The sequence below is a fragment of the Phragmites australis genome, chromosome 9 (assembly GCF_958298935.1).
Source record: "Phragmites australis chromosome 9, lpPhrAust1.1, whole genome shotgun sequence".
NCBI classification, from domain to species: domain Eukaryota; kingdom Viridiplantae; phylum Streptophyta; class Magnoliopsida; order Poales; family Poaceae; genus Phragmites; species Phragmites australis.
Window position 1 is genome coordinate 32,698,994 of NC_084929.1, and position 23,728 is coordinate 32,722,721.

The 23,728-nt window shown below is 47.1% G+C and overlaps 2 protein-coding genes across 3 annotated transcripts; both read right to left on the bottom strand.

The window, feature by feature from the left end:
- Nucleotides 1-7,684: 7,684 nt before the first annotated feature.
- On the bottom strand, nt 7,685-12,841 carry LOC133929242 (periodic tryptophan protein 2-like). Of its 2 annotated transcripts, XR_009911578.1 has the most exons (8): nt 11,574-12,841; nt 11,216-11,467; nt 11,035-11,127; nt 10,486-10,857; nt 9,603-9,947; nt 9,281-9,508; nt 8,834-9,187; nt 7,685-8,410 (listed from the first exon to the last, which is right to left on the bottom strand). XR_009911578.1 is itself a non-coding variant. In XM_062375924.1 (7 exons), the coding sequence occupies exons 1-7, from the start codon at nt 12,747-12,749 to the stop codon at nt 9,017-9,019; spliced, it is 2,637 nt and encodes an 878-aa protein (XP_062231908.1). In that variant the 5' UTR covers nt 12,750-12,841; the 3' UTR covers nt 8,487-9,016. The 2 variants fall into 2 exon arrangements, 1 of the variants encoding a protein (XP_062231908.1); XM_062375924.1 differs by lacking the exon at nt 7,685-8,410 and having other exon boundaries at nt 8,487-9,187.
- On the bottom strand, nt 12,795-15,616 carry LOC133928167 (protein MAIN-LIKE 2-like). The gene is made up of 3 exons (XM_062374417.1): nt 15,303-15,616; nt 14,868-15,225; nt 12,795-12,883 (listed from the first exon to the last, which is right to left on the bottom strand). The coding sequence occupies exons 1-3, from the start codon at nt 15,510-15,512 to the stop codon at nt 12,795-12,797; spliced, it is 657 nt and encodes a 218-aa protein (XP_062230401.1). The 5' UTR covers nt 15,513-15,616.
- Nucleotides 15,617-23,728: the final 8,112 nt, after the last annotated feature.

The following is a 23,728-nucleotide window of genomic DNA, read 5'->3' on the forward strand; positions in this document are numbered from 1 at the left end:
ATGTGATGCTTGTCAGTATGCTAAAAGCCACCAGCTTCCTTTTCCTTTATCAAATAATATTTCCACTGTTCCAGTAGAACTTGTGTCCTTTGATGTATGGGGCCCTGCCCTTACCTCTACTGGTGGGCATAAGTATTATGTAAGCTTCATTGGCAATTTCAGTAAATTTGTTTGGTTTTATCCTCTAAAGAGCAAATCAGCAGTTGCTGATGTCTTTGTTTAGTATCAAACTCATGTGGAGAGAATGCTAAATAGAAAAATCTTGTGTATCCAATCTGACTGGGGAGGTAGTATAGAAAATTGCATCTATATTTGAACCAACAAGGCATAGCTCATAGAGTCTCATGTCCTCACACTCACCAGCAGAATGCAACTGCAGAGAGAAAACACAGACACATAGTGGAGGTTGGTCTTTCACTCTTATCATCAGCCTCAAAGCCTTTAAGGTTCTGGAATGAAGCCTTCCAAATTGTGGTTTATCTCAAAATCATCTGCCTAGTAGGGTCACAAACTCTGACACACCTCTAGAACATCTCCTTGGTGCCAAGCCTGCTGAAAACTTTTGGATGTGCCTGCTGGCCCAACATCAAACCATATAATTCACATAAGTTCCAGTACATATCCAAAAGATGTGTTTTCTTAGGCTATAGTCACCTACACAAAGGATACAAATGTCTTGATTCTAGTAGTGGTAGAGTGTATGTGTATAGGGATGTAGTCTTTGATGAGAAGATTTTCCCTTTCTCTGAAAATGCACTGAATTTAGCTACAGACTATACAGCTGACAAAATCCTGTTGCCAAACATCTCTCCAATCCAGCCTACACTTTCAAATGAACCTATGATTGATCAATTGACAAATGTGCATATTCCTACTCCCACTAACACTGTCTTGCAGCATCAACACCCCCCTAGAATCTCATCATAGTCATTGGGAGCAGAAGCTGAAAATATTGTACATAGTCAGGCGGCTGTCAATGAAGGTTCAAAGGTTGTTTCAGTGGATCTGCCTAGGCACACTTCAGATCTAGGAGGAAATCCACTACAACCAAGTCGTACCACCTCACAACATCATATAAGAACTAGGCTTAGGGATGGAATTCGCAAGGAGAAGCAATATACAGATGGTACACTAAGATATGCAGGAACTGCTGTCTCTATTGTTTCTAAACCTGACAGTTATACTGAAGCACTAAAACATTTAGAGTGGAGGCAAGCCATGGAAGTTGAGTACCTTGCACTAAAGAGGAAAACTTGGCATTTGGTGAAGCCACAAAGAGGTATGAACCTGATTGGTTGCAAATGGGTCTTCAAATTGAAGAAAAAGGCAGATGGCTCTATTGATAGATATAAAGCCTGTCTGGTTGCCAAGGGATTCAAGCAAAGGTATGGAATACATTTAGTCCAGTTATCAAATCCGTTACTGTCAGGCTTGTGTTATCCTTGGTAATTTCCAGAGGTTGGAGTTTGAAACAATTGGATGTTCAGAATGCGTTTCTTCATGGCATTCTTGAAGAGGAGGTTTACATGAAGCAACCACCTAGGTTTAAGGATTCTAATCAACCACAGCTAGTATGCAAGCTGGATAAAGCACTCTATGGGTTAAAGCAAGCTCCAAAGGCCTAGTATTCAAGTCTGAGTTCCAAGCTATGTGAGTTAGGGTTCATATCTTTCAAAGATGATACTTCCCTATTCATCTATAACAAAGGTGGAGTGATAATATACATGTTGGTATATGTCGATGACGTAATTGTGACTGGGTCATCTAATCAAGCTATAAAGCAATTGATTCAGCAATTGCAGGGTGATTTTGCCATGAAGGACCTAGGAGAATTACACTATTTCTTAGGAATAGAAGTAAAGAAAATAGCAGCTGGAATTGTTCTCACTCAGTCCAAGTATACAGAAGATCTTTTGAGAAGAATGAATATGCAAGATTGCAAACCAGTGACTACTCCAATGACTGTTACAGAGAAGTTGTCAAGAACTGAAGGTGAGCCATTGTCATCCGAGGAAATCATACAATATAGAAGCATTGTGGGTACCTTGTAGTATGTGACCTTAACAAGACCTGACATTTCATTTTCTGTCAATAGAGTATGTCAATTTCTTCAGGCACCTACCACTCAACACAAAACAACTGTAAAAAGAATTATGAGATACCTTAGATACATAGCCAGATATGGACTGAAAATAGACAAGTCAAATTCTAACTTGGTGAGCATGTTCATTGATGCTGATTGGGCTGGGGATATAGATCATAGAAGGTACATCAATGGCTTTGCTTTGTTCTTTGGATCCAATTTGATATCATCGAGCTCTAAGAAATAGACTATTGCCTCTAGATCGAGCACTGAAGCTGAATACAAAGCAATGGCGAATGGTACAGCCGAAATTATCTGGATTCAGTCATTACTCAAGGAATAAGGTGTGTTGCAGTCAAGAGCTCCCTGTATGTGGTGTGACAACTTAGGGGCTACCTATTTATCGATGAATCCTGTGTTACATGTGAGAACTAAGCATATAGAAGTGGATTATCACTTTGTTTGAGAGAAGGTAGCTCTACAGGCATCGGAAATCAGACATATTACAAGCCAAGATCAACTCGCAGATGTGTTCACGAAGCCGGTAACAGCAAGACAACTGACGACATTACGTACCAATCTCAATCTCATGAATTGTGATTGAGGGGGGCTGTGAAAGAATACATGTAATTGTCAGATCTAGTCTTCAGGTCCTAGTCTTCAGGGTAGTGCTGTTGTTGGCCATTGCCTGGTGGTCACGTTCGCCCAGAATACCGGCAACGTTCTCCCATTTTGTAGGATCATGAACATTGTACAACCTGTATAAATTCATGGATGCGGCTCACAATTGGGGTACGGGTTGCAAACTTCTTCTGCTCTCCTTTCTCTCGACAAGAACGTCAAGTTTTCAACCTAAAAGTTTGAAGAAAGGAAAATCTTTAATAATCTAAACGCGGTCGTGTTCTCTCTTTTTGGGTTGTGACACATTGCTTTTTTTAACTGATTTCGTCCGATCTATAAGCATCGTTAGTGATTTACTATTGTCGCCTAAGCAATGAAACTCTCTAGAAGGCCAAGGCACTCGGGTCTAGTTGACCCCTTCATCTCCCACATGGGCCCCACCAACAGCAGGTGCTCCCCACCCTACTGTTGCACACCACCGGCAAAGAACTAGCTGATGATGATACCACGCACCAAACGTGGCACGCATGCCACACACACGCACATGCATGGCACGAAGGCCGCACACACGCACACGCACGAAACGAAGGCCAACATCACAGAAAACACGACGGCTCCTTCCGTGGCTCTATCCCCACCAGCGAGCCTCGTCACCCTATACCCGAGAGCGTCCCTTCCCATGTACGTTCTTGGCCAAATGGAACTGCACCTGTCGATGTAAAGAATATAGTGGTCCCCCCATCGAGATGGCCCGCAACGACCAGTTTTGGCAGTATCAGCTTTCTTTCTCTAGTCCTGGCCCACCGCGCGACCAGTCGGTGCCAGCACGACCACGACCCTGACCTTCGGGGGATTTCCCATGACCATCCCTTGCTGGTCGCGGAGCAGGTACTCGTCTGGCCAGTCAAACCTCATTTAATGCCGCTATTCATGTTATTTTTCCTTCCCCAAATGGTTCGCTCTGGTGGAGACGGCATGGCCGGCGTAGGGTTATCGTGTCCCATCCTGCAACATTAATTGTTACAGGACGGGCTCGCAGACGCAACAGGGGACAAGGCAGGCATGCATGAGAAATCGGCGGTGGGACAGGACAGGCCAGACAACCCAGGCGCGACAAGCGGGAAGGCGGCCAATGGATGGGACGGGCATCGCAATGATCCAGGGCAGGCATAATGCATGTGTATCCTGTAATGATAGCCTATATTGATCATCTAGGCAAGCATGGGTCTTTTGTTAGGCCCACATGTAAGGCTCATAGCCCTCTAGAAAATAAAGGGGGATATCTTTTGAGAAAGGTAAGAAGAAGAGGAAGACACATGATGTAGGGCTATTACCCCACGGGGGCCTGAACCTGGATATCTCTGGTGTTCTTGAGCAACACTGCACACACACATTCTGCAGACACACCCAGAATGCAGATCACGCACCCGTCATCCGATACACCCTGGAATCATTGTCAGGAATTAACCCTCGACATTTGGTGCGCTAGGTAGGGGGCGCATTTTCGAGTTCTGGTAAGTGCTGTTAAATTATTTCGATCTACCATGTTTGAGTCCCTGATGACCAACGAGTCCCGCTCCAAGGATTCGAGTCACGGCGAGGTGTTCTTCGTTGGATACGACCCAGACGAACCCGATATGTTCCAGATTCAGGACATTGGATCAGGATCCGAAGGCTTCGGGATTCGACGGAGGGCAACAGAGGCATCCATGTTCTCGACGCCGAGGGGAGCTCACGAACTGCAAGCCCTCGGGAAACCAGCCTCATCAATGGCAGCCTCACCCGGAAGAGCGCTCACCGTGTTGGAACAACCAACACCCAGCCCTGTGGTGCAGACCGAAACCATCGGCCAGGTATGATCCGATCAGGAAAAGAGTACCCAAAAACTAATCGGGTGTGTTGTTTCTTTGAGCAGATTCAACCCGAGGACGAGCATAAGGGTATACACTTTGCACTTCTGACATGAGTAACGACCACTTCTCGTGGGATACCAGAAAGGGAGGTAACCTACCAGGATCTCAGAAAGGTAACCCTCTTCTCCCCCGATACTGACCACCCATCGATCAGAAGGGGGAATCCTTGTCCTACCTTGCAGGATTTCAAGGGGTCACGGGCGTGGTACTGGCCGCTGAGCGAGGCACACTTCCCCTGACCAGGAACGATTGAGCACAGGACCCTGCATCATCAGGTACATGGTTAAGTTATGTTTTTCCAATTAATAATAGTATTATGGAGTATGCTGGCCTTTTATTTGGAACGCGAGCAGCACTCGCGCGGAGGAAGAAACGCCTACTAGCGATGAGGGACCTGCTACTAGGTGTGACCCTAGTGCTAAAGGGTTTTCCAGTGCTCGAACCAGGCGATGGCGACATACCACTCCAAAGTGAGAAAGTTAGAGCGACGCGCCATCGATCAGGATGTCACGCACGTCCCTCGCAAGGACTACTTCTTTGGCCGATAGACTAGTCCATCTGGACTCTTCTTGCGAACCTCCTCGATCCGAGTCTTTGAAAAAAGATTCACACAACCACCCACCACGGCCTTGGGCCAACATGAAAGAGATGCTCCGCTGGGAAATGAAGCAGCAGAGGCAACACCTTTGGAGGCTCCCACGGTGCCATCGACCTCAGGTGGGCATCATGTGGTCGCCCTACTCGATTCGGGTGCAACCTGGATGGATCAGATCTCGGACGACCTTCAAAAGAAGGCAGCCCCTGACGACAATGTGTCAATTGAAAGGGTCACGCGGGCAGACCACACAAATCCTCCTTTGTAGAGGGACGGATCTACCATCAAGGGGGCAACGACTCCTTACTCAAATACATCGCTCGAGATGCGGGGAGCACAACATTCCCTAACATCCTCAGAGGCATACGTGGAGGCCGAACTTCACACCGCCCTCTAGGATGCTTGTGAGCAGGTGGAACGATGCGAGTCGTGCTAGTACCACGGCTAAAATACTAACCTACTAGCCCAGACACTACAAACCATACCACTCTCTTGACCTTTCACTGTCTGGGGGCTCGACATCATTGAGTCGTCCCTAAAGCCTCAGGCGGTGTTAAATTCCTACTCGTGGCAATCAAGAAATTAACGAGGTGGATCGAAACCGAGCCCGTTAGGAATATCACCGCCACAGTGGCGATTAAAGTCCATACAAGGGCTAGTAGTGCGGCCTGACAGTCTAAGTCGCATAAATACGGACAACGGAACTCGATTCGTCAGTTGGGAATCATACACTGGTCACCTTGAATGACCAGCCATCCGGGCCTAACCAGGTGGCTGGGTGAGGACAACGATAAAAACTCGAGCGAAGAGTTCCACGAACGAGCTCAAAGGCTCGAGCAGCACGGTCCAACAAGGCCTCAGGTGCCGCCGCGACCACTTGACGGGGGAATGACAATGGTCATGAGCGACCTCGACCTGGGTTCAGTCCAAGGCTGGGCAGGTCATAATAGGCTCCTCTCGGGGAGGGAGGGATACTCCAAAGCGACCTACAGTTCCCTGACCTAACGGGGTCAGGTTAGCCAAGAAGGTCGACCGCAAATTACACAACCCGTGAAACACCAGTTCTGTGTATGAGGTTGCTCGGCGACGAGCATGTTCTTCTATTTTGCAGGATCTTCCGGACGAGCGTGGACCCACCAAATTGTAAGCATTTCCGTTTCAAGAACTTGACCACCTGGTCCGTAGTTTCTTCCACTGACTAGATAGTCGGGGGCTAGAACTATTAGGATATACAATTAGTTTTTTTTAGCCAGGTTTGTTTAGCCCACTGACTCATGTTGATGGGACGAGATCCAAAGTTGACCGCTCGCATGTTGTCAGGGGGGAGGTGCCCGAGGGTTAAAGACCACTATGCCACAAGCCCTAACTCAGGTCGAGCGCTGGTCACCACCGAATTTCATCCTTAGTGTCGGGAACTTAGCTAGCGAGCGGGTTGACGCGATCCTCCCTAGGCATTACGAGCACTTTGAGGCTACTCGCCACCCAAGCACAGAAAAAAAATCCACATAAGGACAAGCATTCTTCATTACAAAGCAATCACTCGAATAAGACCTAGGGGCTAGTTCTTGATGACCTCGAGACAATACTCCTAAGACACAAAGAAACCCCTAAGCGGGTCGAACTGGACGGTCCAAAGGCAGGAACGAACGGTATACAAAAGTGAGTCGGCTTAGGCGCCGAGCTCCTCCGTGGTCATCCGAGTACCTTCAAAACCGTCACTGACTACCGGCAAGAGGTTCAGGTCAAGAAAGTGGTCGCGGACACAGGCAAGGGTAAGTCAGGCGCCAGAGACTCCGACCTCAAAAAGGTGGTCACCGACGGTCTCGCGAATCCTCTGCTCGAGGCCACCTGCCTCCTTGGAGGCTGCCAGAAACCACTCAATGTGACCGGTCACGATGTTCCAAGGTGTCGGGTGAACCTGAAGGCCGACGGAACGAAACAATGAGTCGGAGGGGGTAGAAGCATGGCTGAGATGATCGTAGAATGTCACTCGCCACTCGTCGCTCTCCTTGGTCACCTGCTCTAGGTCTTTCCGCGCCGCAAACAGATCCTCCCAACAACGGCAAAGGCGATCGTAGAATTCCTCTCTCTACAGGATGTTGTCCCTGGTCACCCGCTCTAGATCCCTCAGCACCGCGAGTAGCTCCTCCTGGCAGGCTGGTCAAAAAATAGGTCATAAGCCACACAGGAGTCAGCTGATCAAGTCTTGCATGGGTAATCTAGGACCAGCAAGTGGCTCAGATGGTCGGAATGACACACCTTGAAAATCGCTCGACGTACTTGCCTGCTCGATCGCAAACCCCAGCTCACATTCGGTCGCCACCTCCAAAATACGCCGGTCGGCGGGATCGTCGGTGGGAATGGACAGGGATTCAGCAAGAGCTTGGGGGCTGGTCGGCATAGGTGGGGGCTCAGTACGGGCGGATGGTTCGGACACTCCATAAAATCTAAGACCACAACAACACAAACTCATTAGAGAACAAAAAGAAAGGGGCTTCATTCAAATATATTACAGAACAAAAGTTACAATCAGATTCTTTACTCCTCAATGGCCTCCACCCGGAAGACAGATGTCACGCAATCCACCGCTCCTTGACACTCCTGCTAAAGTCTCTCCTCAACTTCGGGTCCGGCGACCACGGCTCGCTCCTGGACAAGGTCTAGGCTAAAGTTGTGGTCATGACTACGGCAACACCGGAAAATGTACTCCGCAAACGACCTCACCGCCTACGCCACGTCCTCTACCCCACTCAACGCCAGGGTTGCTGAGAGCTCAGAAATTTTTTCTGCCAAGACCTTGATGGCATAGGCCCAGGTCCAAACCATGCAGTTGTCCTTTGACTCAGTGGCTCCCACCCCGAGGCTCCCAAGGGGATCCGCCAGCGCTTTGAAAGCGTCCTAAAGAATGCTGAGGGTATTATGTTCATCCTCCTTGAGCTAGAAGTGCTCGACGGAAAGCGCAGCCTTCTCGCTAGAGCTTGCCACACCTTTGCTGCAGCAAGCGCCCGAGCTCTCTTTCGTGAGCCAGCTGTTTCTCCAACTCGACACACCTGTTGGCCATCGCTTCCTTCTCCTTGACCAATCTACGAACAGAAGCAAGGATACGGTTGATCAGAGCGAGCAAGTCGGAGGCCAGTAGGCCGTTTACCTTTTGCTTCTTTTTTTCCAAGGCTCTGGACATCCACGAGGAACACAGACCTGGCGAGCATATGCAGCTTAAGCTCATCAGAGATGCACACTAGTCGATCATATGGCACAGGCTCAGCAGCAGAAATATGCAACACTGGTGGATATGACATAGATGTGAAAAATATCAATTTCCAGACACTAGCAACTAGTGCATCGAGAACACATCAAGTTATCATTTTGCTCGTTTATAACAATGTCTCCCAAGGAGATCTTTGCTAACAAAATTGGTGGGTAATATTTCTTTTAATTGGGGATGCACATGCCATCCCTGATACAACGAGGAAAAATTACAAACAAAAGGCACCATCCATCCATGTCCAACATATTTAGATCCCTATGACAAAACTGCCAAAAGTCCCACCGGACTCAGCTCAACTTTAGCCTGATAATCAATCAAGTTGCTTAAGTATATTGAGCACAGCAGCCACTTACCACGTCATTAAGCAAGAATGCACATCCAGGGCAAAAGGGTTGACAGATAAACCTCAGCTGCTGAACTTCTCCATGCTCACGTCCTCGCCCGGGTTTGCAAACACATGCATACCTTCTGTGGAGATTGCAATCATGGAGATCCACAAAGATGTACTCACTGAACTCAGCATTTCTCAACACAGCCTAATTCTTTGTACCAGCAGAGCACAAATATTTCAACAAGTACTCATTAGAAGAGCAAGTGTCTGCCAAATCTTGATGTAGTCTTGTTATAGACTTATGCAACGATTTCAGAGCGGGAAGCAAGGTTCTGGAGTTCTGTTGAATATAGTGCCCATGAACCTTACATAGCTCCTGTGACAAAAAGAAAAGAATTTAACAAATACGGTATGTTAACCAAAACATCAGCTTCAATAGAGGGGATAAAAAATAAAATGAGGATAATACCTGAGACCACAGGAGGATAAATTCCAGATGGGGGCAACTTTCCAAAAGGTCAGCAAATGCATCAATCAATCTTTGGAGATACTTATAAGGTATCGCCGAACAAATTGCTCGTATATTGGATGGATCCACAGCGAATATGCACTTCTTAATTAAGGAGTCCTCATTTAATCGGAGGCCAAGTATAAGGGCTCTCTGATGTTGGTTTTCTGCAAGAGCTTCCTCTACTTTCTATAGAAACATCAAATACAGAAGTTTGTTGCAAATTGATGAGTATAATTTTGAGAAGGCAATACTCAAATAAGAAAAGGCATGAAGTAAATACCTCAGGTGTAACATCAATGTCAAGATCTGTTGGATCAAAAATAAATGATTCATCAACTGAGTACAATAGAACGCCATCAATGGTTGCTGCAGCAAAAGATCTTCCAGTTGGAGCAAATTTAACACATTTTGTCCGAGCTATGGGTCTTCCCCTATTTGCCATTGATCCAGGTAAACCAAGCCCCAAGTTTCCTCTTGTTTGTTGATCAATTCCTTCTTCAACATCACTATCTTCATCATCAATGAGATCTAGCGCACCAGCATCTGTCATCCTTTTTGAGTTCAGAAAATCAAGAACTCCATCCAATGAGAGATTGCGAGTGATCTGGAATCTACGCAACAGTACCTGCTCAAACAAAAACATAACAAAAAGGGTGATTACTTATGTGCCATTGAATACCTCCATATGTCCCCTATATGCCACCAATGTCTTGATGACACGTGGACTGGTCACACATGTCAGCCTCGCATTGAATGATTTGTGACCGTGTAGTTATTCAGCGGTGTATAATGGATTTTCTCTAAAAACAATAAATGATTTCCAGCACTATCGCGGACTAAGACGTGCTTAAAAGTCAAATTTTGACCTCAAATGTGATATTTAGCTGTCACCGTAGCAAATGGAGAAAATTCAGGCATTGGCTTCAGATTTGGGTTGCTAACTGTTGATGTCTTACAGTTCATGACACCACCAGGTAAATATTTCTGACACTTAGTAGCAAGATAAAGTGCGCTGGGTAGCAATTGGTACTAGATAACAGTATAATACCCAGCAAGTTTGTAGAGAGTGTGCAAAATGCATAAACAAAACTGGTGACACTCTTAAGATAGTTAACATAAAATATGCAACAAAGTTGCAATTATCACAAGAAAGATTTCCTGACCTGTTCTCCAACGTCATACATGCATATATATTTGCTGTTACCTCCAGCTAAAATACAACTCCCATCAGCAGAATAGCACAATGTAGTGAAGTACTTCCCTATAGTTGTATTAGCTGAAGATCTTCTATCAGTCATGAGGCGGCCCCCAGCAATATCCCTGCGGCCCTCGATTGTATACATCAACAAGCCATCGAATGGATCCCAAAAATGGATTAGGCCATCTAATGTGCTGCATGCTATCTGTCTTCCATCAGGACGATAAGCCAAAGTAAGAACATCATGTGAATGTTGAAAAGTTTCCACTGCCCCCTTGCTCTCAAAAACATCCCAAAGGCGAACAGTTTTGTCCCATGATGATGAAGCCAGAATAGCCTGTCAAACAGTACCAAGTCACTGTTCTGTTGAATTAATGAAACATACAGAACAGATAAATACAGTAAATGGAACAAAAGTGTGCTTGTGCACGGTTATAAAGTGTTTTGCTTGTAACAAATTATAGTTCTAAAAACCAGAAAAGAAACAAGAAAACAGCAAGGGATGCTCTCTTACATTGATCGGTGAAAACATTAGACCATGAACTGGTCCTTGGTGGCCACTGAGTATATCCAACAATCGACCGGTTTTCATTGACCAAACAAATATCTGCAGAAAATGTTTCATAGTAACCAGAAGTTAAGCATAAGCCACGCGGAAATTATCAGGGAAGGAGAGGATGGCTGCATAAACAAACCTCAAATGAATCAAGTGTTCCAGCGCATATCACTTCTCCACTTGGGTCTGCTGTTAAAGAAACAAACTGTCTGGGTGAAGGGGTGGTAAATGTTCTGAAGTTGCGATAGCGGAACAAATCCCAAGCTCGGATAGTCCCGTCAAGGGAGGCACTTAGAAGAGAATGGTTATTGGCCATAAAATGAACTGCAGTAACAGCATTTGTATGCTCCGAAAATGTTATGAAACCGAACCCAGAAGAAACTGTCCAGACCTGCAGCACATCGGTAACATTATCAATCTTGCTGTGCAGGTTATTAACACTAACTAAATAAGTATCCAAAATATTAAAAAAAAATTATTCTTCACTTAGCACGCACCTTGACTTTGTTATCATCAGCTCCAGTGGCCAATAACTGAGAATCTGGTGAGTATGCAATGCAATTCACATCGAAGTAGTGCCCCTGCTGCTTCAAAATGTAGCTCTCCGACCGCCACTCCCACACCAGCAGCTGCCCAAGTTTGGCGCATCCAAAAACCAGCCAATTCCCCAAACTGTTGAAAATAGCAGTGGTGATCTTCTCCCTTGATATTGACAGCAAGTGGAGGCACACAAAGTCTGGCATCTGGTAAAGCCCAAATACTCCATTAGAGAATCCAACCACCACCATGTCGAGCTCCCGGTGGTAATCACATGCTGTTAACTTAGCCGGTGATTGCATGAAGAAGTGTTTTTCCTGCAACTCCCATTTTGCCAAATGCAGCGGAGTGGTGTCCAGTTCTCCCAAACTCTTCCTTTTCCTCCTCCCACCATCCAATTCCATGGCATCATTCTGTTCCGATTCCTGCTCTGGCGTCCCCGGTGAAGGTGGAGGTGAAGCATCGTTTCCTTCCACCAAATTCCATGTAAAGATAGCTCCGTCCTTGGAAATTGTGTAAGCCCTGTTGACGCTCCCTGTCTTCTTATCCGTCGCGAAGAAGGCACCAACGACAGCAGCGCGGTGGCCGAGGAACAGGAAGGGCTTACCTCCTAGGCCCTTCTTGACGGGACAGAGGCGGGCTGTAAGGTCCTTGCAGGACGCAAGGAGAAACGCGGAGTCAGGGGACCAGTCGAAGGCTGTGACGCCGGCGGCGAAGCCAGGAAACGTGCGGAGGAGGTGGAAGGGGAAGAACTCCCTGCGGAACGCCGGCGAGCGCCAGATCTGGACGACCTTCCCGACGGCCACAGCGATGAGCTCGCCGTCGGGGCTGAAGCGGACGGCGGAGGGCGCGCCCTTGAAGGAGACGCGGTGGAGGACGGCGCGGCGGCGGAGGTTGGCGTAGAGCGCGCGGCCGTGGTCGTCCGCGGCGAGGAGGAAATCACCCGAGGGGGAGGCGGCGAGGCGGGTGACGTTGGAGGAGGACTCGAAGGGGAGCGTGAGGGAGGAGGAGGCGGCGAGGTCGGTGGACGCGACGCGGTTGCCGACCGCCGAGAGGAGGACGGGGGAGTCACCGGCGAAGACGGCGTCGCCTCCGCGGTACGGCGCGCCGAGGAGGTTCTGGAAGCGGTAGTTCATGGCGGGAGGTGAGCACTGGACAGGGGGAGGCGGGATGGGAGGAGGCTAGGGTTTTGGGGAAGGAGGGGAACCAGCTCGTTGACCAAGATGAGAGGGTTTTGACTTGGGCTTGTGACTTCTGATGGGCCTGTGACCTTCATTGACAGTTTCACCCCGAGTTTTTTTTATATATTTTTTCGAGTTTAAATTTAAATAAATAGATTCTCGGCGAAAAGATTTGCAAAAGTAGGCGTCCACCGCCCTCTCAGAGGGCTGCAAGGGCTGCAGCCCTCTCAGAGGGCGGGTACGGGTGCTAGCCGCCCTCTGAGAGGGCGGTTAGGGGCTTTTTTCATGTAAAATTAATTTTTTTCTATTTTATTCTATAAAAATGTATTATTTTTTAATTGAAGGAAAAAAAGAAGGGGTGTAAGGAAATTAAGAAATTAAATTTGGAGTAGGTTATGTAATAACGGGAGGAAAAAATCAGTAATTAGTAGTTGCAGCATTTTACGTGGGTATGGGGTGTGAACGAGGATAAACATAGTATTGAACACATGGTGAAAACATTACAATACACTGTAACCGCGACGACACGATGAGGAAACAAAGGTGGCATGTACGGTTCGCACTAAGACCTTATTAGTGCGCCGATCCTAATCATAACATGCCTTAGGGAAGGAAAGTATGTCGGGTTACATTAGGTACTCTCTACTGCGTGCATCTAGGATACTTTCCTTTTTGGAGGGCATCGGGACCTGCCGCCTTAGCACGGCGGGCTCTCTCCCGCTTCCTTTCCCTCTCAGCCTCTCGAGCCTGAGCCACGGTACGGTCGTGCGCCGCCTTCCTCATGCGCTCTTCTTCCTCCCGCTTGAGACGAAGTTCCTCTTGCTGTTGCTCGTACTCCCGACGTGCGTACGCTTCCCTTCTCCACCTCATGTTCATGTCGACCCACAGCTTCTGTGAGTCATTTTGCTCATTGTCGAGCCACTGAATAAAATCACAGAGCGGTGGAGGGGACTGAACAAATGGAACAAGATGAGCGGTTAGTAAAAGAGGGTGCGTAATCGGAAGAGATGAGGCGGACATCTGTTACCGTACCGGTCGATAACCAGTTGTTGCATTGCGAGGCTTGTCATACTCGTAGTTGGCACACATGAAGAAGCGTAGTCCATAGGTGTATGAGATGTCCTGCGACTCGCGGAGCTTACAAAGGTCACCACAGAAGCACATTGGTGGTTCGAGACCTTCAGGTACGGTAGTCCCCCAATGTTTCTTTGGTGGGATCGATGGAGCTGAGGAAGATATTGCACTTGAGATATTTGAGAAATGAGCGATGCTTCTCCGTAAGGAGGTTTGGCTACATATAGTTGGGAGAGGCAGGAGCATTGGATTCGCTCTTAAAGAAAGGAATTAGGGCATGGGCGTAGCTGGCGGGAGGAGCATCGGATTCCATCTTGAAGAATAGGACAGTTTTGTCGTTGCCCATGGTCAGAGATTCCACGTTTATTGGTACCCGTGTTGTCATTTACTGATTTGAAAAAGCTGGGTAGTGTTGTCACATCTTGTTTAAAGCCTGCGGCAGGAGGCATGTGTTGTCAAGTCATGGTTAAAGTTTAGTGCTGTGGTCACTTCTTCATTGAACGTGTCTGAATATGAAATGCATTTACGAAATGCTAAGTCGACCATACAAAGTGAACGTGTCTTAATACATATGAGCACATCACGAAGCGAATACGCATATGTTAGTTACAAAAAATGTAAAATGCTACTCATGCCTCCCTCGTTGCCATCGTCCGTGCGCCCCATCGTGGTCCCGATGCCGCTGGTTAACCCTTACGTGACCCCTGGAGTAGGTGAGGGGGTCAGGTGGGCCGACGTGTCTGCTAGGCCTAGTAGGGACCACCGGTGTTGAGGGCTCGTCATGCGTGGGCTGGGTCCGAAGCGGTGCACTGGAAACCTGGGACCGCTGAAGGACGTCGTAGTCAGGTGTGCCCCCGAAGAAGTCACGGACGATGTCGTATGCGGTGTCGGGGCCAGCCTCATCCTCCTGACTAGGGTAGGAGGACTATGAAGGCTCGGCAGGCGTCCATGTGTACTGGCTGGAGGGGCCTGTGAACAAATAATCACGTTAGATCTCGCCGTACCACTCCTCTGGGTACGGGGAGCGATCCACCACCGGCCTACCTATGGCGAAATGCTCGTACGACCATAGCTGAAGAAGAAGTGGACACCCGGCAAAAGTGGCTAGCGCCTCCTTCTTCATGCATGCGTCGCAGAGCGCCCGATACGTCGCAGCAAGAACAGCTAATGCCCAGCTGAACTGCGGTACATCCTCTGCATGCGCGTCCGCTATCGACCGGGCGTACGGCACAAGGGTCCTCGTAACCAGGTGGCCTTGGCCACTAGTGAACATCACCCACCCAAACAACCAAAGGAGGTAGGCCTCCAAATGTCTCGAGACCGCGTATGCGTTGGCTTGTGGGTGGATGTACGTCGGCTGCATATATGACTGGTGTCAGAAATAATCATTACGACATAATTTGTTAGAAATCGATAGGTTGCATGTTACCATACCTGGAACTGTAGGATCCACTTCTTCGTTGGCCCTCGTGCATCGGCTAAGAACTCAGGCACGTACGGGGGTGCATCCGCCTTTCGCTCCACCGGCCCAAATCGCTGATGCATGTCGTTCATCCAGTCAGCCTGCATATCGATCACCCCAACCGCAGCTCCCGCGCAAGGAAGGCCTAAGAGGTAGGAGACGTCCTGCAGGGTCGGGGTCATCTCTCCGCACGGTAGGTGGAACGTATGTGTCTCCGGCCTCCAACGGTCGACCAGTGCTGCTATCAGCGACCGATCGAAGTAGAAACGACGAGCCGCAACCTCGGGGTCTTCCGTCGTTCGGGCCTCGACCAACCGGCAAAGCGGTAGGAGTCCGGCCGCTCCCAACCTATAAGTATTGCAGTACATCAATAATATGTAACAACAGCAGCGAAATGATATGTAACACCATCAGCTTTTCTAAGTACCTGTGGATCCAGCGCTCGTCTACCGTCAGCAGCTCTCTAGGGCCTCGTGGGCGAAACACTCCTAGGTCCGTCTGGTGCTCGGCGGATAAAAAGCTGCGATGCTTCTTGTCCACGGCAGGGTCCAAAAGCTCTGGGGTCGAAGGCTGAGCCATCTCTGCATTTGAAAGACATGTACATTAGTACATTGAGAAATAAATACAAGAACAACAAACTTCGAATGCAAATTAACCGTACGCAAAATTAACACATATTAATACAAAGTACAAAACTAGCTGACCTAGACAACAGGTGCATCACCGCCTGCACTTTTGGGACAATATTTGTAAGTGTGACCTACTTCATTGCACTAATTGCATCGCTGCATCCTAGGGCCAGCCTCGGATTCATCCATATCGTTACGAATCTGCCGAGATTGTCTTCGGCCCGGTGCGTTCTTCATCTTTCCCAAATCAGGCACATATATTCTTGAAGGCCCTGGGTTACTTGTAAAAGTGTCAACAATGCCGTAACCATACAGCTCCTGGTTCCAGGTGTTCAGTACTTGATCTTTCATAAAATATTGTGACACATATTGCCTTGGAAGCATATGGTGCTCCGCGCACGCAGCTATGACATGTGTACAAGGTTTGTGGAGTAATTGTGGCTTCTGACAACTACATATGCATGTCCCACTCCTTAGCACACACTCTTGAACATGCCGCTCACGTCTACCCCCCCCCCCCCTTCGACCCTTATCCCGACACAGGACACTGAACCTGTGCTCTGCTGTGCCCTCTTGATTTGCGCGATGCATGTGGGCCTTCCTATTTGCCTTCTCCATGTACTCACATAGCATCCGGCCATAAAGCATACGATTGTCCTCCATTACAACCTTAACAGCTGCAAACCGATCAATGAAGTACTTGCAGGTGCCATGCAAAATGCCTTCTACAATTCCAACTAGTGGTAGGGACCTCATTCCTCGCATGACCCAGTTATAAACCTCTGCAAGGTTTGTAGTCATTACTCCATACCTGGCACCACCACTGTCGTACAGCAGAGCCCATTTTTCATTGGGCTCATTGCGTATCCACTGTGAAAAGCTCCTAATAGATGAGCCAGATCTCCGTACAATCTGCGGAGTATCGGTTGGGAGCCGACCGAGAGCTATTGGTTCCTCACGGTTAGGTGCGGCCTCCGCAGTTTGTTTAAGAGTCAGTTCATCAAGTCTTGCCCATAATGCATTGAACTTACGTTGTTGGTTCTGACTGCACAACTTCTTGAAGAGCTTCATTAACTCTTTGTTTTTAAACTGTCTGTAGAAGTTCGCACCCATATGGCGCATGCACCACCTGCTTTTGAGATCTGGCCACTGTACTGGTACACCCCGTCGCACGCTACCGTGTTGCATATCCAGCAAAGCCTGCAACAATCCTGCATGTCTATCATGAATGAGACACACATCTGGTCGGTCAAGAACAATTGCATGCTTCACCCGCTCTAGGAACCAATACCAGCTGTCCCCATTCTCACTCTCCATGAACGCAAACCCTAGTGGCAGCACTTGGTTGTTACCGTTGACCCCTATTGCAGATAATATCTGCCCTTTGTACTTCCCAGTTAGGAATGTTCCATCTAGGCATATGATGGGTCGGCAATATCTAAATGCTTTGATAGTTGCACCGAATGCAAAGAAAGCACGCTGCAACACTCTTTTTCCGTTGTACTCCACATCAGTAGAGGGGTAATGCTTGATATCATAGTAGCTGCCTGGATTTCTTGCACAAATTGTGGCTAATTGACGAGGTAGATTGTGATACGAATCTTCATATGTACCGAACCTAATCTCAATAGCCTTTTGTTTCGCCCTCCATGCCTTCGCATAATTTATTGTGTACTGGAACCTTTGCTCAATAGCACGGATTATTGATCGTGGCTCATACCTTAGGTTGTCCACAATCTCTCCGTACATAACATTTGCAATGAAAGCAGAAGACAGGTTCCGATGGGCGAACTCTATTTCCTCAATATGACAATTATGTTCCTTAACTATTGAGCATTGCCAGTAGTCTGCCCATTTCCCTCTAAATGCGTGCACCCGCCAAGGGCACTCAGGAACCAAGCACTTCACATCGTACTCTCTTTTACTTGATTTAACAACCTTGAATTGCCTACGAAGAGACAACGAACAGAATTTCACAGCATCAATAACTGCCTCTTTTGTAGGGTACATAGCACCCTGTGACACCTCATTCTCATGGTATGGCCACGGTGTCTGGTTAGCCTCGCTAACCACCAACTTCGAAAATTCTTGATCCCGCCACTCCGCAGGAACTGCAGTATTACCCTCCTCATCAGAAGAATCCCTATCGGCAAGGCCTTCCTCCAACTCTTCATCCTCCAAATCCATATCTTCAATAATGCTAGGGATGTGCTCCCCTTCATCAGCTACACCCATCGGCTCCAGGTCTGGAACATCACCAACCTCCTCTCTGGACCCTACATTAGCCGCCTCTGACTCATCTTCCACTGCCTCACTTGGTCCTGCTACTGCTTCTTCAGAGTTCACCTCATTTTGATCTTTCAGGTACGCCGCAGCTAATAAAACAAGCGGCATGCCACGTTCACAGCATATATCTACATACTGCCTCCAAGTTGATGTGGCTTCGATGGGAACAAGCTCACCAAAGTATCCATGACTAGCACGGCTCAGAACACTTTTCAATTTCAGCTCATATTGCTGCGGATCCAGTTGGAAAAACCGCATGAGCCATTTGCACACCCCCACAATAGTCCTCTCATTAGCCTTACTAAGCCCCTTCATAACATGGCGAAATCCAGAGAGATCTACACCGTTGGGACCGTACATAATTTCACCCTCACCATAATATATCTGAAAAATTAATTTATCTTCCATTCCTGAAAACACCCGCAAACATAACACATGTTAAGACAACAAACTATATTTCTGATTATCGGATAAAATAGTTTTTAAATGCTACCCTAGGTTCGCAAATTATCATCTACTGTTGACTCATACGTCTGCATGTACAAGTAATATACTATAAACTATATACTACAAACAACATACTAAAAATAATATACTACAAATGATATACTACAGGTAACAAATTGAAAATAATGTACTAAAAATAATATTCTATATTCAACTATTATCGTGCAATTTTCTAACTAAATTTTACAATTTTCTAAACCCTAGATCTAACTATCTAAAATCTATGTCATATACTACTACTGCACTAATTAACAACAATAAAAAGGATAAAAAGATTGACCTGAAATTTTTTTCCAAATCCGCAGAGGGCTTCGCCGATCTCTCTTCCTCCCCTCTCCTCTCCTCTCTTCTCCTCTCTCTTCTCAACTTTTCTTTTTTTCCGAATTTTCTGGTTTTTTCTCCAATTTTCGGGGTTTTTATAGACTCAGGGCGCAGGGGGCCGGCGCGGGGCGGCGGGCGGGCGGTAAGGACCTCTACCCGCCCCCTGAGGGGGCGGTAAGCTGTGGGGCCCGGGCGGTTAGGCCTACCGCCCTCTCAGGGGGCGGTTAGCACCCGTACCCGCCCTCTGAGAGGGCTGCAGCCCTCTGAGAGGGCTGTGGGCGCCTACTTTTGCAAATCTTTTCGCCGGGAATCTATTTATTTAAATTTAAACTCGAAAAAATATATTAAAAAAAAACTCGTTTCACCCCAACTGCAATTTGCAACCAGTCAAGCCCAGACTGTGATACCTGTGACCTTCCCTTGTATCTCATTGATTCCAGCAGCAGCTGCTTCTCAAAATAAAGAATGAACAGATCCATTGGATTACGCTTGATTCATTTCAGAACGTGGAGCTGAGGGGCTGTTTGGTTTTTGTTCTTATAAGAAGCTAAGTTAAAATTAGGTCACATCTCCAAAATTTGACCTCCGTTTAGATCAAGGCTAAAATTTGGTCATATTTTTTAAAAATTAGCTGACTAAATTTTTTCTATAGTAAAACTAGTTAAGATTTTAGTATCCAAAATGATTGCTCTAATTTTTAGCCGATTAAAATTCTGATTTAACCTCAAATCAAATACTGGATATGATCAAATTTTAGTATGATCTTAATTTTTATATGGCCAAATTTTGACTTGGCTGCACTAGGACTAGAACTAAATAGCCCCTGAATGTTGAGCAACTATTTTCCAAGAGACAAGCGGGAGGAACATTGAAAGCTAAAATACTCTCCACCATTGCCAGCCCTCACATAAAGTCTTCACGAATTAGTTTCTTACTAATCGTAACAGTAGAAAATGATATGGCAAAAAAAAAACTAAAATTAGATAACATACGTGATCGTACTTATCGAAATAGATAATATATTATCGTATTTATAATTTTAACATCCGTATTCGACATCTTATTTATCGAAAACTGACTTTTAGTACATCGTATGCCGAAAAAATATGGATCCGGTCATATTCGGCATACAAGGTGTCGAATATGGTACTGTAGCCCATATTCGGCACCTCATGTGCCAAATATGGCATGTACCTGATTTTCAGCACATGAGGTGCCGAATATAAGCTACAATGTTATATTTGGCATCTCATGTGCCGAATATGGCCTGTACTGACTGTTGCACTTTGATGCTATCATTTTATGCCAGAAAGTATTGCATCACGTAACACTTCGTATTTGTTATTTTATGTCGGGACTGGCTACGTCATGTAACGTCCCCGACAGAGACAGAAACGGACGTGTTGTCATTTCATACTTGAAGCTATGTCATGTGGTCGTCGGACTCAAAGGTGCTAGCGAGACTTACGAGCATGGAGTTTTTGGCATCGACGACATCTTGGTGCCTTTGACGCTTAGAATTTGCATCCTTAGGGATGATAGCCACTCGACTGAAGTCTTTGACCATATCCAGGCTTTGCTTGTCGCATTTGACCGCTGCGCGCTGATCCCCTTTAACTATAATGCCCCCCTTAGGACCCAAGATCTTGAGCATTTGGTAAGCATAGTGAACCACCACCATGAACTTGCCCAGCATTGGCCAGCTTAGAATCACATTGTACGCCATCTCGAAGTTCACGATATCAAAGGTTAACTTTTATGTGCAGAAATTGCCGGGCGTGCCAAACATGACCGGCAGCTCGATCCGGTCGAGAGGCATGGTCGATGAGTTGGGAGTTATGTCGTGGAAAGGCTCGACTCTGTTTTAAGCTTTGATCTCTGAATTCCCATCTTGTCCAAGGTTTTGGAGAAAACGAGGTTGAGTGAACTAACCACCATCGACCAGAGTTCTAGAAACTTTATTATTGAGTATGGTCGGCTGAACCATGACTGGGTATCGACCAGGATGTGGTATCGCGACCGGATGAACGGTTTGACCAAAGGTGGTCGACTGTTCCGACCACCTGAGATACCGGGTGGGCCCAGTTAGGGCCAAGTTAACTTCTTGCTCGACCGTCTTGTACTGCCTTTTGCACTCGTACGTGGAGGATCCTCCGAAGATGTGCGCCAAGCTGTGGTCTGCCTCATGGAACAGGGGCTTACTGCCCTAAACATTCGACTTAGCCTGCTTGTTACCACACTCAGCGTTTGCCTTGATCTTTTCGTCAAGCTTTTTCTTGGATACATAGCACTCGTCGAAGTCGTGCTGGTTGCTCCGATGGATGGGACACCACTTCCCGCCACCTCGACTGAGGCCTTTGTTGTCCCCGTTGCTGCGCGATTTGTTCCTGTCGACTGTAGCTATAGCCGTATCAGGTCCCTTGCGCTTGTCACCAGGTTGGGTTTTCTTTCCTCCACTCTTCGAGGACTCGGGTTTGTCCTTGCTAGATTGAAGGTTTTTAGCATGTACATGCGCTTCTGCTCGTTTTGCGCACTTGTCGGCTAACTTGAAAAACTCTTTGACCGTACGGATCTTCCGAGTAGCCATCTTTCCACGTAAATCTGTGTCCTGAACACCTCATTTGAAGGCAATGATTACCGACTAGTCGGAGATGTTGGGGATCGTGTTACGTTTGTTGTTAAACCGGTGGATAAAATTTCGAAGAGATTCACTGTCGCCTTGGTGTAGCTAGTAAAGATCGTTCTCCGTTCCTGATCGCTCGAATGTGCCTTGGAAATTAGCTATGAACTGAGCCTTGAGTTCTGCCCACGAACTAATCGAGTTGGGTGGCAAGTTTAGCAACCAGGATCTTGCGGGTCCATCGAGGACAGTTAACAGGTAATTGGCCATTACTCGATTGTCACCACTAGCTGTTTGAATAACAGTGGTATAAATCTGCAACCACTCGTTGGGATTTATTTTCCCGTCATATTTCTGGATCGGGCCCGCTTTGAACTTCTCGGGCCACCGAATTGACCCAAGTTCGTGTACGAAAGCCTCGTAGTCTCCGTCGAACTCATCAGGAGGAGGTGGTGGAGAACATTTACACCTGCCTCTTCGAGCAAGGGAATCATGTCAACCATCCCGTCCTATAGACCTGCGGTCATAGTAGCAGCGATCATCTTCACGACATTCTTCATGGTGGTTTTCGATCACCGTCCTCAGGTCCTCCTAATTTCCGCGCCTATGGATGGGGCAGTTACAGTTTGACCCATATTGTTGTGTTCGAGCTCGACCACCTGAGCTTCCTGTCTGAGATTCCCCTACTCGAGAGCGTTCCCGCCCATGGCTCCTCGAGCCAATACCGTACCGATTGGGGGGCTGGAATTGCTGGGATTATTTGCTCGAGCAACTTGGATCTGAGCTGCATCGAGTAAGGTCTTGACTTCATTGACCATAGGGGTTAGCGGATTTGCCGAATCTAACTCTGAAAGGGATCGAAGAATCAGATGTGCTCCTCGTATGTTAGCATATAGAGTATTGAACACGTCGTTACCAAGGCTCGGTGGTGGTTTAGCCGAGGAAGCCTCATGGTGACTGTTCGAAGGGAGCTTCTTCCTCGAGCCATGAGTTGTCACAAGCAGAGGCGTACCCACCGGAAGTCACCGGGAGAGGCCAGGAGGTATCTGTTCTCCCGTGGTCCGCCAGTGAAGGATCGTGTCGGGTGCATGCAAGGCTTCAGCTGCAGATGTTTTTGGTGGTAACTCGACGCTAGTACCATTAGGGGCGACAGCTATCGTCGGATCTTTTGAAATTTCCGTTCTGTGATCGACTACGGCCTCTGGATCTATCGTCATTGGGTCAGTCGATGGGGGGTCGTTGCTTCTAGCCATATACACGAATCGATTTGTTCGGCTTCTCTGGCTACTGTTAGAATCACAGTCGCCACCCTCGTTGCTGTTGGTGCCTATGCAGTGGAGAACATTAGGCTCCGCAGGATCCCACTCGAGATGTCCCACCTCACAGTAACCGAGGTCAAGGATTAACACATGTGATCAATTAGCCACTAATTGTCATTGCAGTTAATCTCTGTAATTAGTGTAACTGATGAAGTGACACCCATTGGGAAAATCGATTTCCCCACAAGTATATTTGTCATCCCTTCATATATATATATATATATATATATATATAGGGCGCTGCTATTCTTAGCGCTGCGCGTTGAATAGCTATTTAGCGCCCCACGATACCCCGCGCCCCGATCGTAGATTCGCTCGGGAAATCCGCTCGAAGCCGTAAAACTTTCGACCGCAGCCGTATATTTTGCTTCCGTAACCGTATGAAGAGCATATTTGGTCCGTTTCGATCGGGAAAATATTTTTTAGCCGTAAAACTTTCGATCGCAGCCGTAAATTTGCTTCCGCAACCGTATGAAGATGTCCTTTGGTCAGGGAACCGTATAACCATAAAATAATTTTTGTTGAGAACGAGTTGATTTCCAGATTTTTAATCGTACACAAAACAATCAGGGGACCGTATAACTTAGATTGGCCTGTAGTAAAATATACATTTATGAACCATATATGAATCATACAGAGAGCCGTAAATCATATTGTTATGAAGCGTAAAATTTAATTTTATGGTAACGAGTGATCTTTCGTACACATAAACATAT

Excerpts from the sequence above, each read along its gene's own strand:
- LOC133929242 (XM_062375924.1), bottom strand. The coding sequence starts at position 12,749 with ATGAACTACCGCTTCCAGAACCTCCTCGGCGCGCCGTACCGCGGAGGC. Across the intron at positions 11,128-11,215 it reads GAACACTTGATTCATTTGAG|ATATTTGTTTGGTCAATGAA; the intron begins GTTTGTTTATGC and ends CATTTTCTGCAG. Across the intron at positions 9,948-10,485 it reads TGTATGACGTTGGAGAACAG|GTACTGTTGCGTAGATTCCA; the intron begins GTCAGGAAATCT and ends TTGTTTGAGCAG.
- LOC133928167 (XM_062374417.1), bottom strand. The coding sequence starts at position 15,512 with ATGACCCCGACCCTGCAGGACGTCTCCTACCTCTTAGGCCTTCCTTGC. Across the intron at positions 15,226-15,302 it reads AGTGGATCCTACAGTTCCAG|CCGACGTACATCCACCCACA; the intron begins GTATGGTAACAT and ends TCATATATGCAG. Across the intron at positions 12,884-14,867 it reads GTACCCAGAGGAGTGGTACG|GTCACAGGCCCATCAGAAGT; the intron begins GCGAGATCTAAC and ends CTGTCAATGAAG.